The 21,155-nt window shown below is 45.0% G+C and overlaps 2 protein-coding genes across 2 annotated transcripts in view; one reads left to right on the forward strand and one right to left on the reverse strand.

The window, feature by feature from the left end:
- Nucleotides 1-4,474: 4,474 nt before the first annotated feature.
- Nucleotides 4,475-8,692, reverse strand: CETN2 (centrin 2). The gene is made up of 5 exons (XM_061136515.1): nt 8,568-8,692; nt 7,493-7,651; nt 7,107-7,235; nt 5,512-5,649; nt 4,475-5,092 (listed from the first exon to the last, which is right to left on the reverse strand). The coding sequence occupies exons 1-5, from the start codon at nt 8,568-8,570 to the stop codon at nt 5,003-5,005; spliced, it is 519 nt and encodes a 172-aa protein (XP_060992498.1). The 5' UTR covers nt 8,571-8,692; the 3' UTR covers nt 4,475-5,002.
- Nucleotides 8,693-8,810: 118 nt separating this feature from the next.
- NSDHL (NAD(P) dependent steroid dehydrogenase-like) overlaps nt 8,811-21,155 on the forward strand; it is a 33,050-nt gene continuing 20,705 nt past the window's right edge. Inside the window, exons 1-3 of the mRNA XM_061138048.1 lie at nt 8,811-8,969; nt 16,997-17,096; nt 20,710-20,868. Of these exons, the coding sequence (XP_060994031.1) occupies nt 17,034-17,096; nt 20,710-20,868 (222 nt within the window). The 5' untranslated portion in view covers nt 8,811-8,969; nt 16,997-17,033. The remainder of the gene's footprint in view (nt 8,970-16,996; nt 17,097-20,709; nt 20,869-21,155) is intronic.

The raw sequence follows: 21,155 nt of genomic DNA on the forward strand, positions 1-21,155 counted from the left end.
TCAATATTCTGTAAGAATCTATGTAGGAAAAGAATCTGAAAAAGAATGAATACATGTATATATATAACTGAATCACTTTGCTCTACACCTGAAACTGAAACACCTGAAACAACATTGTAAATCAACTATACTGCAATAAAATAAAATAAAAACCTTTGACAGATGAAACCAATGAAGTACTGATGCTCTAGATAACTTGCCAGAGGTCACATAATGGAATTTCACTTGTCCAGCTCCAGAGACATTTCCCCACTACTTCACAGTGCCCATCATGAGGTTTGTGTCTATTCTCCAGAGAGCCAGATTCATCCTGAAAGCATTGCTCTTAAACTGGAGATAGCAGGTGAGAATCAACAATCCCAACAACATCTGAAATTCTGTCACACTGCCTCTGGTCACTCATTTTTCCAATGCTTTTCAGGCTCAGCTTGTAATCATTGGACTTATTTGTATGAGGGATTACACAAATATTCACCCACGTACAACATCTCCCAAGGAGATGGACTCCCATCCATGTACAAGCTTACACTCTAAATTAAGGAGGGGGGGAGTTTCTGCAGGTGGGGGGTGAGGCTGCATACCTCCATGTCCAATTTCTGTTTCCTTGACACCACCATGTGCACTTCTGGTAAAGACACTTGGAGAAATAAAGGAAGTTTTTCAGTGAGAGAGACACGCATGAGCTTGCTGGGGCTGGAACAACAAAGTCCCACAGATTCAGGGCCTTAAACAACAGACATTTATTGTCTCCCAGTTCTGGAACCTAGAAGTGCAAAATCAAAGCGTTGGCAGAACTGGTGCTGTCTAAGGCTGTGAGGAAAGGATCTAGTCCAGGCTTCTCTCATTAGCTTACAGATAATCGTCTCTGTCTCCTCATTGGTTTCCCTCTATGCATGCCTGCATACAAATTTCCAAATTTCCCTTTTCTGGTCAGATTGGATGGGGGCCCACCTTAGTGAACTCATTATATCTCTAGATATAGTCACATTCTGAGGTCCTGAGGGCTAGGACTGCAACATATCTTTTAAGGAAAGACAATTCAGGTCATAAGAAGGCACAATGAACAGAAGAAAGCCACAGAATGTTGGAATCCTCAATCAGTTAATAAACCCTTGCTCCAGGATCAACGCTGGCAAACGAGGAGGACTGACTGTGAATAGAGTGTTTTGCCGGGCACAAAGCATGGCTATGAAGAAGCCAAAAGCACATTTGTGCCCTTCCCTTGAGAAATGTTCAGTGTAGCTGGGGAATCTCAATAAGGCCATGTAGGAGATAAACAATTTTCCCTGCAAACACTCAGAAATTCAAGCATGTCATTTTATTCTCTTTTAATTAAATTTACTCAAGTATCCAACCAGACAAGCTATCATCCCATCAGTGTTCACACCTGGTAGCTTTTCTGAGGGGTCCACAGCCCTGCCAGGATTCTAGACACTGTGGCATCCTCTCCATCACACTCCAAGGCTGAGTGAAACCACAGGCCTCTCAATGCACCTGAGAAGATCCAGCTTAAATCACTGGGCTCCACAGGATAACGTTCCTTGGAGCCTCTCTGTCCTGGGCTCCACCTAGTGGCAAGGGACATATCTGCAAGGCTGTTGTCTAAGAATTTTATCTAGGAAGCAGCCCACAGTCGCTCAGTTGTGTCCAACTCTTTGCGACCCCATAGACTGCAGCACACCAGGCTTTCCTGTCCATCACCAACTCTTGGAGCTAGCTCAAACTCATGTCCATCAAGTCGGTGATGCCATCCAACCATCTCATCCTCTGTCGCCCCCTCCTCCTGCCTTCAATCTTTCCCAGCATCAGGGTCTCTTCCAATGAATCAGCTCTTCACATTAGGTGGCCAAAGTATTGGAGCTTCAGCATCTGTCCTTACAATGAATATTCAGGGCTGATTTCCTTTAGGATTAACTGGTTCGAGCTCCTTGCAGTCCAAGGGACTCTCAAGAGTCTTCTTCAGCACCACAGATCGAAAGCACCAATGTAGGAACCCCTGCTCCCTCCTCTTCCCTCTTTTCCCCTCCCCGCAACTCTCGTACAGCTCTCTAGTCCATCCTCCTGTGAACCAGTCTCTGTCAAAATCTTGTATCATAAAAATTCCACGCCCACTCTCCCACAGCTCTCCGGTCCAAGATGAACTGAACTCTGTACCCTATCCCTCACCATCACCTCTGATCGCACTCTAGTTCTCTGTTCCAGCTGAACATGATCTCATACCTTCCCCTCAGCATCCCCCAAGCTCCTACAGCCCTGATCCATGTACACAGAAACCAACCCTTGCTCCCTCTCCCTCTCCTTTCCCCTCCCATCACTTTATCCTACTCACATGGATGGACCTCAGTCCCTTACTTTCCAGTCTCCTTGTACTCCCCAATATCTTTCTGACCCATCCCCAGTTGATTTGACCTCTGTTACCCCCTCCCAGTCCACCCTGTCCTACTGCCCCTACATCTCTCTGGTCCACTCACAGGACAGACCGCTGTTCACTCTATTTCTCTACCCATCCCCACCATCCCCCTCCAGCTCTGTAGACCATCCTCTGGAACTGAGCTACCTTGTCTCTCCCTTCCTATCCACCCCCACACTACCCAGAGTTTACCCAACCACTCTCCCTACACCTCTTGGGCCAGCCTCGCATGAATTAACCTCTACTCCCTTCTCCTTTCACTGGCCTCACCTACCATCCCCTCCAGCTGACTCTAGCCTCCTCTCTGTCTACATCTCCCTATCCCCTTGCAGCTCTCTTCTGCCATGAACTGGCCACAGATCCTTCTCCATTCCCATCTTAGTGACCCTCCACTGAGCAACTGCACAGATTTGGTAAGAACATTTTGTGTGTCCTTATCCTTACAGCTTCCCTGGTGACTCAGAGGTAAAGCCTCTGCCTGTGATGCAGGAGACCCGGGTTTGATCCCTGGGTCAGGAAGATCCCCTGGAGAAGGAAATGGCAACCCATTCCAGTACTCTTGCCTGGAAAATTCCATGGGCTACAATCAATGGGGTCGCAAAGAAATCAGACACGACTGAGCGACTTCACTTTCACTTTCACTTTCACTATCCTTAGGAATAACATGTTACTTGCCACTCTCCCTTCCTCCAAGAAATTCTGACTTTTATTTAATTTAGGAGAACATTAAGCAGAAGGAGATAAGAATGTTTCTTAGATAAGGGTGGCAGTTAACAGTGAAATGGCAAGTGGGGCCTACTTTTTTCACTCCTTTCCAACACTGTGTTTTTTATCAGATCACATGCCTCTTATTAAAAAACAGCAATATGACAAAGGTCAAATCCTCACAGGAAATGCTGTCAACTCAACTGTGGGGACAGTAATTATAAAAGTTTCACGGACCCACATTTAACAAAAAGCTTGTGACAAACACAGCAAAGGAATGAGTGAGAATGAATACTTCTGAAATGCCTCCTTCTCGGACACTGTAAATCTAGGCCTTTGTTGTTAAGTTTTCATTGAACCCCCCAATGATTTTGAGTTAAGCAGAACTCTTCTCCCTACAGACAAGAAGCCTGGGCTGCCCAGAGAAGTAGTCTGCAGCAAATTACACAGCCAGGAAGAGGTGGAGCCCACGTGAGAACCCTGCTCCAAGGCTCCCCGCACATCTCAGTGTTTCTCAAGGAGCAGTCCCTCCAGTATGCTATGGTCCAGAGACAAGGTCTGGGGTCACTCCTCTTTAACATACAGCACACATAAGGTTTCTAGTTCAAATTTAGGACACCCAGGTAAATTGATCTGAATTTCAGATCAATGATGAATAAACAACAAAATGGCCAAATGGGATATACTTATACTAAAAAAAAAAATTGATCGGAAATTCAAATTGACCTAGGTGTCCTCTTTTTATTGGCTAAATCAGGCAACCCTCTCCAGGATTAGGATACCGTACCAGAAGTCTGAAACCCATGTGCAGGTGAATGTTGGTCATTTTTCATTTCTCCTCATTGCTTCTTGCTCCCCACCTGGGAGCAAGTCTCTGGGGCAAAGTCTCTGGGGCAGAGACTTTAATGGCATCTGCCAGGATTTCTCTTGTAGTTCATCCCAGTAGGGCCAAGAGGGAGCTGGACAAGGTCACTGGACCCAACCCACACTATGATTCTGAGACACCACCCAGCAAATCAACTGACAAGAGGTTGGCTAAGCTCTACCTACTGTCATAATCACCTGACTCTCACCAATTTGTCCCAAACACAAATTACCAGTAAGACCCTTTTCCAGCTGTACACTTTGCCAAAACTATGTTTAGGGCATCATTTAGGCTGATGCAAAATGATCAACTAATTTCACAAACTGACAGGTTCCCAAGGCAAAAACCAATTCATGTCAGTAGGAAAGTGTTATTTTGTTTTCTGTTCTTGGGCTGGCAAGGAGTTTGGGATCTACCAGGTTGCCTTCAACAAAATGATTTAGAAGCTGAATTCATAGTCAAGGCTAAAGAACTCATCCTTAGAGAATAAGAGCTCAAATAAGAAAGGCTTTATTTGAAGATAAAACAAATAGCTCATACATACACACACACACATCCAAATGCAAGTAAGAGTTCACTGGGTTTTATAAAAGAGAAAGCTGCACTCAGGTGTCAATTAAAATTGGAACCACTGAAGAGATGCTCCCTGCTTGTGGTGACATGGGTACAACGTGTGCTTGACAAGAAGTTGTTTGGCGGTGGCATAAATGTGGGAATGCAGGACAAGAGTTAAGCAATACAAGGCAGAATGGCAGGTGGGCAAAAGCTCAAAGACCCTTTTCTCCATTCTAACATGCTTTTGTTCTGCCCTGGGGAATTAAAGCAGTCACCCGGTCACCTTACAAAGAACCTCAATTTCCAAGAACACTTTCAAAAGTTGAAAATAGATTTAGAGTTCTTACTAAAGTTATACCGAGATGTCAGTGGGGAAAATAATTTACATTTTCAAAAACTAGGCTTCACACAACGGCAGGCACTAAACTGAGTTCCCTGTGCTCATGGTAGAAAAGCTGAGACTGATCTTAATAAAGGCTCGTCTTCTTCATGATGCGCAGGAACTCCTGCTCATTGACTTCTCCATCTCCATCTCTATCAGCTTCATCAATCATTTCCTGCAGGACAGGAAGGATTCCACTTAGAGCAATTCATAAACGGAACAGAAAGTGTGACTAAGTAATCAGCTTTCATAATGATGCACAAATAGACAATGTGGTCCACCTGCTGCAAATGGGCTGACTTTTATAATAAGCTTGGTTCCTGAAAAGTCATTTGAAAACCAAGTCATACTTTGCCACATGTGTATCGCCTAGAAAGCAGCTCAAAAGCTGCCCTGACTAGGGAGATTCCTAAAACCTAAATCTATCCACAGGTATATTTTTCTGGGGACAGTGTCCATTGGTTTGTCTCACTAGGAAAAGAGAAATTAAGTAGTCAGCAGAGTGACAAGAGAACACTCGTTTTTCTTCAAATGTAACCAGAGAAAATGGAACTCAAAAAAGTCACACGGGGCTCCAGGCTCAGCATCACAAACCTGCAACTCCTCATCAGAGAGGTTCTCACCCAACTCCTTGGCCACACGTTTGAGGTTTTTGAACGATATCTTCCCAGTCTCATCATCATCAAAGAGCTTGAAGGCTTTCAGGATTTCTTCTTTGGTATCCTTCTCAGACTTAACAAGCAGAACATAAAACACATGACAACAGGGAGACACTTGTGATTCATACTGACTTGTGTCCCACAGCCCCACCACTGCCAATCCCCTCTGCCCTGCCCGGATGCCACATGGATCTTGGTGACAGCTTCCATGACTACAGGTGCTGGGTCACAGAAGATCACACAGTAACCAGGGCAGAAAAAGAAGATAAACAATGAAATTACTACAAACCCAGAGGCTAAAAAGGAAATATAAAGGTTTGCATTTAGAACATTTTCTGTACAAACCAAAGAGAAAGTAGATTTGTTTTTAAATTATGGGAACAGAAGGTGAAGTTAGACTTAGGGGAAATATACTGTTTAAGCTGCTAGAAGAGGGATCTTCTTGGTGGGGATGGAGGGGAAAGAAGGAAAGAAAAGGCTATTTCACTTGTTATGAGATCAGAAAGTGTTACTGGTATCCCCAGTACTCTAACAGAGGAAAAGAGTAAAATCTCCAAGAGCTCCAACTTCAAATATTCCTGAAAGGTAGCTAAAGATAGTGAGAGCCCCTAATAAGAGCAATCTGGGAACCAACTCTGAATGCAGGACAGCTTTACTATGTTGTTACAGAATGTTAAGCTTCCTGGACATTTAAATCAGTCCCTGAAGAAAAATATAGATGTAATTAGATGATTTCAAAGCAACAGGATTATTAGAGGGGAAACAGGCCTGTGCATTGGGAGGCTCATCTAACACACTGATGGAGCTACTTTTCCACAGGCCAGTAGAATGTAGATGAGCCAAACTAAGAAGGAACCAGGAGGCCAAAGAGAAATGGACCAAAGGGAACACCTTTCCTATGTGGGACACTTAGGGGACTGAGGGTGACAGGTGCGGTGACATCTTAGCACCTCTCTGGACCATTTGGAGAGTAGAGAATGGGTGAATTCAACCTTGGAAGTGGTGAAAGACCAAATCCTCACTGCGGTAAAAAACACAGCCTCAGGCTGAGGCTATCCAGAATACTAACAAATGGGAGAGGAAAGAATTTCAAACTTTAAAGTACAGGGACTTTGCCTTGTCAAAATGCGAGACACTGTAATATTACTGGTACTATTAAAGGTTTTACTGCTTGTGCTTATCACACTGACATACTGGTTGGAGAAAGAGCAAAAAAAGTGACAGCCCGTCCCCTCTGCCCTGTCTGGATGTCACATGGTCTTGGTGACAGCCTCCATGACTACAGGTACTAGGTCACAAAGATCACACTTTTACTTCTTTTCAGAGGGTAAAATGACTTTGACTTTGTGGCCTTGAAAAAAGTCAAGTAGAACCTAAACATACTAGTTCTCAGTCACAGATACTCTCTTTTATCAGCTGAACTCTCCAGTCTGCATTAACTTTTTTTCAGTGAAGACATTTTCATATCTAGATTCAAATTTGCCCACCATTATTGGTGGAAAATAATGCTGATCATTTTAGCTAACTTACCATTTTCTGGGTCATTACAGTCAAAAAGTCACTAAAGTTCATTTTTCCTGTCCCTTCCTTATCGATTTCACTTATCATTTTCTTGATCTCTTCTTTCTTCGGTTCAAAGCCCAGTGCCCTCATTGCCACCTACAATGAAAATAGGATCATCTTAACATGCACATCTAAACCCAGGAGGAACCAATGACAGTGATGAAAGCATTAAGCCAGCCTCTGCTACAATCCTGTTAAAATGAATAGGAATCACTGTAACATCAAGCAAATTGATATGTGCATTTAATTTTATTTAATAATTCTTGAGGTAAATAAAGACAGGAAAACACAGAACAGAAGACAAAGAGGCAGAGGAAATTAGAGGCAGCAGAGCAGGAATATACAGAGCTTGCCTTAAGTTCCTTAACATCAATTGTCCCAGTTCCATCAGCATCAAAGAGATCAAAGGCTTCTCGAATTTCCTGTTTCTGCTCTTCAGTAAGCTCAGGTTTAGGACTCATCCTTTTTCGCTGGGTAGTTGATGCCATGTTTGCCTTCTTAAAGTTAGAGGCCTTTATAAGTTTTACAAACACAGAAGTAAAATATTATGTAATAGAGTCACATTTTATTAAAAAAAACAGTTACAACCACATCTATTTAAAATAGTTTATACCAACGTATTTCAAAATTTTGCTTAACAGGAGAGATATCAGGGTTTGCTGGAAAGAGCAATAAATCTTTCTATGCACAGTCTGTCCCTCCTTCTTCTTTACTATTGTTTGTACAAGCAAGGAGATCCCTTGTTCTTTTGGACCTTTCTTATTGAAAATCATCCCCAAAGAGAGCTAGCCAAGGAGCTGACTGGGGACAACTGTACGGATAATCAGTTCTCCCAACTTGGGGATCCTTAATTATAAAAAGGTCCTAGAACGCTGATCCACTTTGCTCTAATTTCTCCGATTTTCTGATTTTGGCCAAATATTACTAAGGTAAGGTGTATATTCTGTCAATATAGAATAATAAAACTCAGTTCTCTTAGTACACCTGAGCCTTCTCCAAGAAGCTCAACGCGTTTCCCTAAGTCCCTATATTTAACATTTTAAATACACATTAACAACCAAACATAATAACTCCCCCCCATCTCCGTGTGGAAACTTTTGGTAGAGGCGGCCAGGAGGCCACAGTCTGAGACTGGTCGCGGCCTCCGGAGAATCTGAGTCTTTTTTGCCCAGGGACGGTCTCCGAAGGGGCTGGAGAAGGCCAGGGGAACCTGAAGTCGCGGGGGGGGGGGCGGGGGGGGCGGTTGTGGCTGAAGGGGAGGTGGTGGCGAATCACAGGCCTAGCAGGACGGCAGGCGTCTCTACCCTACCCTTCGGCGAAAGCTCTCAGAGAAGCCGAGAATGGCGCAGGAGAGGCGGCGGGGCCCTGCAAGGCCTGAGAAGGGCACAGCATCTGAATGCGGGGCTCGAAACCGAGGCAAGCACTCACCATCCCGGACGGACTCCACTTCCCGTTGTTACGGCAACAGACTTACACACCGACTCGGCGCCGTTCCCACCGCCCCGCGCGCGTGGCCTCGTTCCCCATTGGCGGACCGCTAGCCGCCGCTCTCCATTGGCCCAGGGCTGGGGTGGGTGGGGCTAACCCGACGAACACCCGGCACAGGGCGGGGGGCGGTACCCTCGCGGCCCGGCCTCATTGGGCAGGATCACGCCGCGAGCGCAGATTAGCGGAGCCAGCACCAAACCAAGCCAATCCGCTTGGTGGAGGAGCCTCGGCAGATCCTCGGCTCACGCGGGCAGGGAGAAAAAGGTGGTTACCGGCAGCTCGAGCTCTAAGGGTGCAGGCTGTGGACACACTGGGGCCAACCAGCGGGGCGCCTACGGACCGGTAAGGGTTGCGACCTCACCCTTGTGTCCGCGACAGGACTAGAAAGCAAGGGGTTGGGTGGGACGATCTGGGACGGGGACTTCCTGGTCTGACCTGAGGCTTGAGTTAGGGTCCGAGGGGCCAGAGAAGACCTAAGCTTTCGTGTTGGAGCAGACGCTGTACCCACGGGGCATCTGAGATCCAAAAAAGGGAAGGGACGTGCTGAACCTTGTCGCAGAGGTTCGAACGTCTGGGACTTAGAAGCCTAATCCAGCCGAGGCTCTTTCTTGGAGCGTGTGCGTTCAAGAGCACTCCCAACCCCCAAAGTAGGTTCCAAGACAGGATCACTTTAGTTCTTACCTGACTAAAAGCAGCCCGGGAAGGTGACCTGGGGGCCTGAGAACGGACTTTGAAGGGAGTGAAGGAAGCATGAGTGCGCGTGAGGGGGCAGATCTCTTAGCACTTACCTGCTTCCCCACTGGGCGTTGGCACAGTATTTAGGGAGACAACGAACCAGAGCAGACGTTTCTCAGGCTGAAAAAAAGCCTGAGGTTTATTGCCATTTTTTAAACGAAAGTGTTCTCTGACCTTCTGCCCTTTACCCTATTCGAGCATAAACCAAGTTCACAACCTTTCGGTCATATTTGACTCTTTTCCTGCCCCTTTCCCATTTACCGGCCTTCAAGTTCTATCCATTTTTCCACCTCTGCTGCTCCTCTCCCACTTAAGGCCTTCAGCAGCAACCACCCTGTGAGTGCAGGGCAGTGTTCTGATCGTGATCCGCAAGGCCCTTCCTGAAGGGCTTCCTCTCCCCTGGCTCCCTTCAGCCCCTGAATGGATTCAAATGTACAGACTCACTCCTGTTTTCAAAAGTTTGCTCCAGCTGCCCCTTCTGCATGCTTCCTCCACTTCTTTTCCTCCTGTAGGTCTTTGCTCTACTATCACGTTTCCCAGTGAACCCCCACTGAGCACCCTGTTTAGCATTGCAGCCCCCAGGACACCCAAACTCTGCACCTTGCTCTACTTTTATCCTGAAAAATGAAATATTTCCTGCCATATCAATAAACAAATGATGTCATGGGTTGGTGAGCCCTGAGGGAATTTAGGAAAGAAAGAATACCTGCCTTCTAGCAGCCGTCAGACTGCAGCCACCCTATGGTGAGCCTTGAGGAAACAGGAAACTAGCCCCAGATATGCTGAGATGCAAATCGAAAGAGTGATTTCAGTGAGCCCAGATTCTTTCATGTCTTGCATATTCCCATACACAGAAAAGTGCTAAATTCCTTGAGTTGTCTAGTTTTCTTTAATTAACAATAATCTTTTGATATTCAGACTACCTGCCCTTTGTTGCAGAACTTTTATATAACCTGGCTACCCTTCTCGCCTCCTAGGACCGGTTCTTTCAGAGTTACTTGAGGTGCTGTCCCGAGGCTTAAAGTCCTAAATATTCCCACCAAATAAAACATAACTCTCAACTTTTAGGTTGTGAGCGTTTTTTAAGCCCACAATCCCATGCTGCTTGTCACTGTGTATTTTACTTGTTTATTTTGCTCTTTACTGCCCATCCAGTGAGGGGACACACACTAGGTACTCAGTAAATCTTGGTTGAATAAGCGATGAGTGGTCCCCCTGTTTCCTGCTTCTCACCTGTCTAGTCCACCCCGCTTTACCAGGTTAATCTGACTGAGCAGTTCTGGTCAGGCCACCCCCATGCTCTTAAACCCTCAGAGGTTTCCCATTCCTGCAGACTGAAGTCCAGACTCAGCCTGGCATCTGAGCCTCCTGCCCAGTTTTGCCTCTGCTGGACCTTCCAACTTTGTGTCATTCCACAGCCTGTTTCCCAGTGGGTCTGCAGGGTGACAGCCTGGCAGTGTAGGAGCAACCACAAGTTCTGCCTTGGCCTTGTACCAGCAGTGTGACTTTGGGCAAGTCACTTGATCTCTCCGAGCCTCAGTTTCTTATCTGTTGAATGAGACCAGTACTGTGTTCCCAACTGCTTGCTTTTTGGATCTTAGTGGTATAATATACAGTCAGCCCTTCATATCTGGAGGTTCCATATCCATGGATTCAATTGTTGTAGCCATGCATTCCAGGAACAAACTCACTGAGAAGGACAATGCAGATAATGGAGTACAGTTTATTACACTGGCGGGCCCAAGGCAGAGTCTCCTCTTAGCCAAGGACCCCAACCAGTTTTTGTGAAAACCTTATATACCCTAAGTGTACGTGCTCAAACCCACCTCCCCAAATTCTCTGAAACTAGTCTGAACAAAGGAAAAGAAAGATACAATCAAAGTTAATCCGTGATTCCTATGCCTATGCCTTAAACCCGTGATTTCTATGCCTTAAGCCTAGGTAGTTAACAGTGGGCAATTATCAATAACCCTGTGGTCATACCCCAATAAACATAATAGAATTTATGATTCTATTCGGTTACACAGATAATTAGGGTATTCTTTTAGGCGATGGAGAGTCTAGGCACCAACCATGGGGCTCTTCCATGCTGGGGGTCTGGTTTTCCAGTTGGTATGTCGTTGCCATAGATACTGGGCATATAGCTCAAAGTCCACAGTCCGGCCCAAGATGGAGTCCTGCTTTCAAGATGGAGCCTGTTCTGTTTCCTCCTTCACAACCATCCATGGACTGAAAACATTGAAAAAAAAAATTCCAGAAAGTTTCAAAAGCAAAAATTGAATTTGCTGCATAGGCAGCAATTTATATGGCATTAACATAGTATTTACAGCTACTTACATAGCATTGGCATTGTATTAGGTATTAGGAGTAATCTAGAGATTGTTTGAACTATATGAGAGATTGTGCATAGGATATATGCAAATACTCTGTCATTTTATCTAAGAGACATTGAGTCTCCTTGGATTTCGGTGTCTGCGGGGGCTCCTGGGACCAATGCCCCATGGATGCTGAGGAACTGTTGTGCTCATTTGTAAAAGGTTCTGACATTTAGCCAGTTTTCAGGCATTGTTAATTCTTTTCTCTGATTCACTCTTGTCATTCCCCTTATATGACACATGCAGAGCCTCAGACTCTGTGTTAAGTCTTCTCCACGCTGTAGCCAGAGTGATCTGATACTCACCCTTGGTTTCAACTTCCAAAGCCTCCCACATCTCCCATAGGGTGACTCCTTAGCCCGACACACAGCACCTGCACGTTCTGAACTTTGCTGCCAATCTGACTTCAATCTCACTTTGTCACAACTTGTCGCAGAACAGGCTGGCCATGCCAACGCCTCATGCTTCCCACCCCTGGCCTTGGAATATCTCTCAAGACACCCACCTCTTCTTTGACTCATGCCTCCAGGGCTTTAGAACTTGACTCAGGGATCACCTCCCTGCCTGGGCTTACTCTCATCTGAACTCACAGGCACTTCAATGTTCTGCTAAGTCTGTGTCCCACCCCAGATGCTGGGCTCCCTGAAGGTTGATGCTGTGCCTTCTGCAGGTTCTATTTGGCAGTGGCCTTGTAAAGGTGGAGGAGTGAGCTGATACCAGAGTGCTTTTCTACACCATTTTTTTTACAAGTTGCAGCTCCGTTTTTATCCTTGGGGCTGGTACCTACAGCCACTGAGGTCAGCAGAAGGATTCCTGCTCTACGGTTGAGGCCTCTCAGACCAGCCGCTGCAGCACAATTCCACCAATACTCCATTCCAGACTTCTTGCTGGCCCTCCAGGGGCTCACCCCCAGCAAGCCAAGATGGACATGGGGCAGAGGCTGTGGGGAGTGGGGAGCCTAAAACTGTGTACAGTGTTAGAATGAAAACAGAAACCAATGCTGAGGTGCTGAGGAGGCTGCTAGTCTTGCCTGGAAAGGGGGAGGAAGTTTCCCAGGGGTGACAACTGAGCGAGGCCTTGAAGGCTGCAGAGCTGCTCACCATGGAGAGGACAGGGAGCAGCACCTCCAGGTGGAGGGAACAGCAGAAGCTGAAGCTCTCAGACAGGCTGCTGATTTTGTCAGCAGATTCAAAGCCAGGGCCTTTCTGTCCTGAAAGTCAACAGACTAGTGGAGAGATGAATGAGTGACAGAAAGGACAAGATGGAGCTGATTGAGTCCTTTGGAGAAGTAGGGGGAAGCCTTTGATCCTGTTGGCCTTTTTCTAGTGCAGACAGGCGTCCTCTTGCCAGAGAGGACGGTATCGAGTCTGTGGCGGCCACATTGGAGCCTCCTGCACTGACCAAGCACAGGAGCAGGTCAGGCCCTGACTACCCCAGCATACTCCTCTGAGCTGTTCTGGGTTTCACCTTTACAAAGAGCCTGGTCTCTCATGTTTGTGAAGGAGAGAGCACTTGTCTCTCTCTCTTCCTGGTTGGAAATGGACAGACTCTCCTGTCCTTTTGTCTCCAGGACTTGGTGGCTGGGGACTGGCCCCAGCAGGAAGGCAGCCATGGGCTCAATCCCTTCTCTCTGCATTTAATCCCAGAAGTAGAGCCACGTGCTTGGGTTTCACTCTTAAAAGGTGAGTCTCCTTTCCTAGATGCCTTTTAGCCTAAGACCTTGTCCCAGTGTGTCTAGAGGAATAAAGGCATGCATACTTGTTTTAATTCTGAGATCTACAATTTTAAAGGATGGTTTTAATTCAGAGACCTGAAATTTTAAAGGAAAAAGACTTGAGGCTTCTGCTGTGGTGATCTGTAACAATCCCAGCTCCTAGAATGTTGCCCTTTAGGGCCTTATTTTTCCATTCACAGTATTCTTGTGAGTATATTTATAATAAAATAGAACCGAAAATTTGCCATTTTAAACATTTTTGAGTGTACAGTTCAGTGGCATTAAGTAGGTTCACATTGTCATGCAACCATCCCAGCCATTCATCTCCAGACTTCTTTTCATCTTGTAGAACTGAAACTCTATACTGACTTAGCATCACTTCCCAATTCCCTGCCTCCTTCCAGGCCCTGGCACCCACCGCTGTACTTTCTGTGTCTAAGAATTTGACTACTCTAGGGACATCATGCAAGTAGACTCCTCTTGTATTTGTCCTTTTGTGTCAGGCTTCTTTCACTTAATATAATGTGTCCAAAGTTCTTATTTCACTTAGCATAAGTTTATCCGTGTTGTAGCCTATATCATAATGTCTCTTTTTTGTTATTTTATTGTTGTAAGAACAGGGCTTCCTTGATAGTTCAGTTGGTAAAGAATCTGCCCGAAATGCAGGATACCCTGGTTTGACTCCTAGGTCGGGAAGATCCACTGGAGAAGGGATAGGCTACCCACTCCAGTATTCTTGGGCTTCCCTTGTGGCTTAGCTGGTAAAGAATCTACTTGCAATGCAGGAGACCTGGGTTCAATCCCTGGGTTGGGAAGACCCCCTGGAGAAGGGAAAGGCTACCCACTCCAGTATTTTGGCCTGAAGAGTTCCATGGACTGTATAGTCCATGGGGTCGCAAAGAGTCAGACACAACTGAGTGACTTTCACTTCCAAGAACAGGTAAGATGAGATCCACCATATTAACAAATGTTTGAATGTACAATAGATTGTTGATTATAGGTACAATGTACAGCAGACTTCTAGAGGTTACTCATCTTGCTTTACTGAAACTTTCTACCCACTGATCAGTAGCTCCTCCTCTTCCCCTCCCCCAGCCCCTGGCAACCACCATTCTACTCTTTGATTCTGTGAGTTTGACTACTTTAGATACTTCATATGAGTGGAATCACACAGTATTTGTCTTTCTGTGACTGGCTTATTTCACTTGGTATAATGCTCTCAAAGTTCATCTGTGTCTCATATTGTGGAATTTCCTCCTTTGTTAAGGCTTCATAATATTCTGTTGTATTTATATACCACATTTTCTTTATCCATTCATCCATCAATGAACGCTTAGATTGTTTCCATCTTGGCTATTGTGAATAGCGATGCAAAGAGTTTCAGTTCAGTTCTGTTCTGTTCAGTCGCTCAGTTGTGTCTGACTCTTTGCGACCCCATGAATCGCAGCACGCCAGGCCTCCCTGTCCATCACAAACTCCTGGAGTCTGCTCAAACCCATGCCCATCTAGTCGGTGATGCCATCCAGCCATCTCATCCTCTGTCATCTCCTTCTCCTCCTGCCCCCAGTCCCTCCCAGCATCAGGGTCTTTTCCATTGAGTCAGCTCTTTGCATGAGGTGGCCACAGTATTGGAATTTCAGCTTCAGCATCAGTCCATCCAATGAACACCCAGGACTGATCTCCTTTAGGATGGACTGGTTGGATCTCCCTGCAGTCCAAGGGACTCTCAAGAGTCTTCTCCAACACCACAGTTCAAAAGCATCAATTCTTCAGTGCTCAGCTTTCTTCACAGTCCAACTCTCACATCCATACATGACCACTGGAAAAACCATAGCCTTGGCCAAATGGACCTTTGTTGGCAAAGTAATGTCTCTGCTTTTTAATATGATATCTAGGTTGGTCATAACTTTCCTTCCAAGGAGTAAGTGTCTTTTAATTTCATGGCTGCAGTCACCATCTGCAGTGATTTTGGAGCCCAGAAAAATAAAGTCTGACACTGTTTCCACTGTCTCCCCATGTATCTCCCATGAGGTGATGGGACCAGATGCTATGATCTTAGTTTTCTGAATGTTAAGCTTTAAGCCAACTTTTTCACTCTCCTCTTTCACTTTCATCAAGAGGCTCTTTAGTTCTTCTTCACTCTCTGCCGTAAGGGTGGTGTCATCTGCATATCTGAGGTTATTGATATTTCTCCCAACAATCTTGAGTCCAGCTTGTGCTTCTTCCAGCCCAGTGTTTCTCATGATGTACTCTGCATATAAGTTAAATAGGCAGGGTGACAATATACAGCCTTGACGTACTCCTTTTCCTATTTGGAACCAGTCTGTTGTTCCATGTCCAGTTCTAACTGTTGCTTCCTGACCTGAATACAGGTTTCTCAAGAGGCAGGTCAGGTGGTCTGGTATTCCCATCTCCTTCAGAATTTTCCACAGTTTATTGTGATCCACACAGTCAAAGGCTTTGGCGTAGTCAATAAAGCAGAAATAGATGTTTTTGCAAAGAATTTAGGAGTACTCATATCTCTTCAAGATTCTAGCTTCGGTTCTTTTGAATATATACCCAGACTTGGAGTTGCTAGATCATATGTACTTCGGTAGTTCTGTTTTAATTTTTTGAGGAATCTCCATAATGTTTTCCACAGCAGCTGCATTGTTTTTGCATTCAGTGTACAGAAGTTCCAATTTCTCCACATCCATGCCAACACTTATCTTTTGACTTTTTGATAATAGCCATCCTGACAGTGGTGAAGTGGTATCTCGTTGTAGTTTTGATTTACGTTTCCCTGATGATTAATGCCATGGAGCATTTTTTTCATGTACCTGTTGGCCATCTATGTGTCTTCTTTGGAGAGCTGTCTATTCAAGTCCTTAGCTTATTTTGTAACTGGAGGGTCACCACCATACTCTGACCACTTCCCAGTCTGAAGTTCCCACTTCCCAGGGGGTTTCTGATGACCCAAGACACTCTAAGTTCTATATGTGGTCAGGATAGCTTTAATTCCATCAAGGAGGAGAGCTCCATCTCCTCTTATTCTTCCTCCTCCTAGCATCCCATGCCCTGGCATCATGGGGATGAGCAATGAGTCTGTTTTATTGAGCTGCAGCAATGAGAAATGGCTTGAGCAGATTGATACACTTTCTGGCAGTGCCAGGACTGGAATCTGGGCCTCCATTTTGTGCATTTCTCTGCTGATCGACACTAGAGAAATAGAGAGTAATTGAAGTTCATGAGTGCCGTGGGAAAAACTGTGATGCCAGAGATCGTCTTTTCATTGTAACTGATGAATGGGGTTATTTAAGTGGCTTCCCATTCTGCCTCTAGTCCAAGTATATGGTAGTGAGTTATGGGCCCACCCAGGCCCATCTCAGAGGACAGTCTGCATCCCAGGAATGTTCACTGAGTGCTTCTTCCAGCAGCTGCAGCTACAGTTGAGTACTCTGTGAAAACTCAGGGGTGGGAGGGATGTTATCCACATAACACACTAATAGCTAAAATATATTTCAATTTATATATCATAAATGTCTGCCTCTAAATATGTTTTTAAGGAGACAAACGTTGATTGCAGAAAGGGCCGCATTTAGAATGAAAATGGAACAAGCAGCTGGTGAGCCAACAAGGACATGTTTGACAGAAGACATTCCAAAAGTGAGTACTGACATAAAAAAGGTTAACCAAAACCAGATAAGGGGAAAGTCTGGCACATACATAACAGCACGCCATTGAAACATAGCTCTGGGTTACCCATATTAAATTAATTAGTGTTGAGTAATTGTTTCTTTATAGAAGATATGTCATTATTTAAGTCTTCAATTACTGCTCTGTAACAAACCCTATCAGAACTTAGCAGTTTAAAACAACACCCGTTTCTTTGTTCACAATTCTGCAGGTTGGGCTGGGCCCAGCTTGTGGTGAGGAATGGGGTTTCCTTCACTAGTCTGCCCTGGGCTCACACACCCAGGTGCAGTCATGGGATCCCTGAGGTATATGTTCCAGGCAGCTCACTCACACACATGTCAGTAACTACTGCCTGTCACCTAGGTGCCCTCATGTGGCCTCCAGCAGGTTAGACTGTGCTTCTGGGTATAATCGCAGAAGTCTTCCCAGGGCCAGAAGGGCACTAGCAAGGCCACCTAAACTCTAAACTCGCCAGTGTCAGAAGGGAGTTGAAGGAATTGTCAGGCCTCCTGGAGATGCTTTACAAAGATCTGTGAAGGGAGGGTTCATTACGCTTTCAATGAACTAACACTTCAGACATGAAATCACACCGAGGCAAAATGTGTTCATATCAGATGTTACTTAATCGAAGCTTCCCAAGAGGTTGCCACAGGTCACCAAATCACATTGGTTTTAGTGTACAGCTCAGAGTAAGGCCTTCTCTGTGCCTCTGTAATTGAGGATTAATCTGAGATTCTAGTGCTCAGACAAACCACCAGAGGTCCTTGCCATCTGTAGTTCATTTGTGTGCACCACGGTTTTACTGATACTCAGCAACTAAAAACAGTCTGGATTAGGATGGTGGTTTTTTCTCATCAATTGACTTTATAGGAAGTAAAAGTTACACATTTAAACTACTATAATAAAAAAACAGTTTCATCCTAACTTACACATACATTCTGTGTAAGACTTCTCTGAGAAAAGGGCCCACTGCTAATGAAAAGGGAAAACAGAAAAGATTGGAAGAAACGCAGGGACCTACAATATTCTGTTATCGCCAGGTCATTTTGCAATGAAATATTTTTTCTAGATGGCTTTCTTCCCTATTCTTAAAACTGTCTCCAAGGTGTTGATTGTATAACTCCCCACAATAACCCATTCTTGAGTCTCACTACCTGTTTCCAATCTGGAATTTCATTCTTATTTATTAGTACATATTCCTTCTTGTCTGTTGGACCCACTTGAACCACATCATCTTTCATGGCCATGAAAAGTAAGTGATGCTTTCACATAAAACCTATAACTGAGGACCGTGGCCCCATCACAGTCTGACTTCTCTGGGGTAAATGCCAGCTCTGTTCTCATCATTATAAAACTCTCTCTGGCATACCTGCTTACCCATGCTTTCCAGGCAATATGGGTGCAACATTTCAATATAAGAACCCTCATCACTCTGTCAAAGAAAGGATTACTTTAAAATCATGAAATGAAATTGTACTGAACAAACACAGCATTATAAAGCAACTGTACTCCAATAAATGTTTTTAAAAAATAAATCAATAAAAAAGAAATTGCACTAGATATGATAGCAAGGTTATTTTATTTTTCTTAAATTAGACTGTCAAACTTTTGAAGCAGTTCGTAACTTTTGACTCCAAATACTATAAACAAGAGACTCTGAACTCCTTTGGAGTTATTCTAAAAAGCTGCCTTTGCCTGTGCAGCTGACTTGGGGAGAGCAGGCAGAGAAGGAATTGCCAAAAGGGAGATCGAGTGGGATTTGTGGATTTCATTTGCCTATGCTTTGGGCATGTGTTAGAAATTTTAGTAAAGGTGTGAATAATGTAGCATGCTGATATATGGCAGTCATCTAAGCATAGACAACAGTGGGCTTAAAAGATACTTTGGTGGGGAGGGTAGCATAGTGAGGCTGTCTCTGTCAGGAGATTATGAATGCCTGAACAAATGATGCTGAAGCTTCAGAGCCATCTCCATTGCAGGTGGGATGCCAGGTTGAGAGGCGCAGATCTATAGAAGAGGCTCTGGCTCCCCTACAGTCTCCTGAATGTCTCAATTATATAGGTATTTAAGGAATACATAGCAGGTTGGTTGGTTGGTTTTTTAATCAGCAGAATTTCTTTAAAATCTCTATTTTCTGTCCCCAACTTTGATTTACTATACATAAGTTCAGAGAAAAATTGGAGTTTGTCATCTTAAGGAAGCCCAGATATGGTTTTAGAAAGACCCCAGGTAGGAGAGGTATAACAAGTCCTCCTCCAGGGCCCCTTGTAGCCAGCTTCATCAGCATGCACCAGCTACAGTTTTGCATCAGCTTCCTGGAGTCAGAATATTTAAGTCCTGCATGTGGTGCTCTGTCCTTCCATTATCCCCAGTTAACAGAGTTGGAATTTAGCCAAAAGAGTACATGGGTTGTTGTTGTTCAGTTGCTCAGTCATGCCCGACTCTTTGTGACCCCATGGACTGCAGCACGCTAGGCTTCCCTGTCCTTCACTATCACACGGAGTTTGTTCAAACTCATGTGCACTGAGTCACTGATGCCATCCAGCCATCTCATCCTCTGTCGTCCTGTTCTCCTCCCGCCTTCAATTTTTCCCAGCACCGGGGTCGTTTCCAGTGAGTCAGTTCTTCGCATCAGGTGGCCAAAGTATTGGAGTTTCAACTTCAGCATCAGTCCTTCCAATGAATATTCAGGACTGATTTCCTTTAGGATTGACTGGTTGGATCTCCTTGCTGTCCAAGGGACTCTCAAGAGTCTTCTCCAACACCATAGTCTGAAGGCATTTTGCATGATGTACCTTTGTTGCAGAGCTGAAATGCAAGCATCATAGCTCTCACCTAATATGTCAACTTCCTTAGAGCTCAGAGAAGGGAAAGCAAAGCCCTGGGCCTGGCTGATAAACAGCTCACTGATCCTCCCTACATCCCCACCAGGAGATCCCATCAGGCAACAGCACAGTCTTAGATGGATGTGCTAAAGGGAGAAGGGTTTAGGTGATGAGCCCAAAGCCACAGAGCCCAGCCCTGTAGTGGTTGGAGAGCCCCTGCAAATATGGAAACTCTACTTTCTTTTTTCTAATGTTCTAAGTGCACACTGTCAATTGAGTGGATGGCATGTTTGGATTTTTTGGGGGTGTGTGTGTGGTTTGTTTTATGCTTTAAAGGTGCCCAGGGATCAGCTATCAGGAGCAAGAAGGTATCACTTTGGTGGGGGTAGGGGGGTGGGCACACCATGCAGCTTGTAAAATCCTAGTTTCCTGATCAGGGATTGAACTCAGGCCACCACAGCGAAAGTATCAAGTCCTAACCACTGGACAGCCAGGGAACTTTCCTCAGGTCATCCAGTGTAACCAAAGTCTGCCTCAGTATCATTTGCTATTTCTTCCCTCCTTACTAATCCCAGGAGAGAAGGTTGCCATGGCGATAAAACACCAGAATTATTTGAAACTTCCAACTTGACTCAATAAAAGTTTCAAACTAAGAGATGGACCTGCTATTTCAGTGGCTCATGGTGTGTGAATCCGGGCTCTTAGAGCTTCCAATTCTCAGCATATCCTTACCCCCTGCCATCTCTCTCTTTCTGCAGGCCAAGAGGTGCACGGTGATTGGAGGCTCTGGGTTCCTGGGTCAGCACATGGTGGAGCAGTTACTAGCAAGAGGCTATGCTGTCAATGTATTTGACATTCGGCAAGGGTTTGACAATCCTCGCGTGCAGTTTTTCCTGGGTGACCTTTGCAGCCAACAGGTAACAGACCATTTAGCCTTGCCAATTGCCCCAGGCCCCTTGAAGGGAAACCACCAGACTTCCCCTGCTCAGAGGCCAGCCAAGTTGTTGTTTCCAAAAGAAAAAATTTTTTTTGAAAAATTGTGAAGTTATACGAAAGAATTTAACACACACACAAAACAAAGAATTTAACACACACACCTATTGTTACTAGTGAGAGTCAATAACTGTTATCTATGTCACTACTACTACAGTCTGCACAGATAGTTGAAAAGCAACCATGGCCAATACATAAATGAGTGGTGGCA

This window comes from Dama dama, chromosome X (genome assembly GCF_033118175.1).
Source record: "Dama dama isolate Ldn47 chromosome X, ASM3311817v1, whole genome shotgun sequence".
NCBI classification, from domain to species: domain Eukaryota; kingdom Metazoa; phylum Chordata; class Mammalia; order Artiodactyla; family Cervidae; genus Dama; species Dama dama.

Coding starts and splice junctions, on each gene's coding strand:
- CETN2 (XM_061136515.1), bottom strand. Junction 7,236..7,492: donor TTGATGTTAAGGAACTTAAG/GCAAGCTCTGTA, acceptor TTTTCATTGTAG/GTGGCAATGAGGGCACTGGG. Junction 5,650..7,106: donor CTGTAATGACCCAGAAAATG/GTAAGTTAGCTA, acceptor CTGCTTGTTAAG/TCTGAGAAGGATACCAAAGA.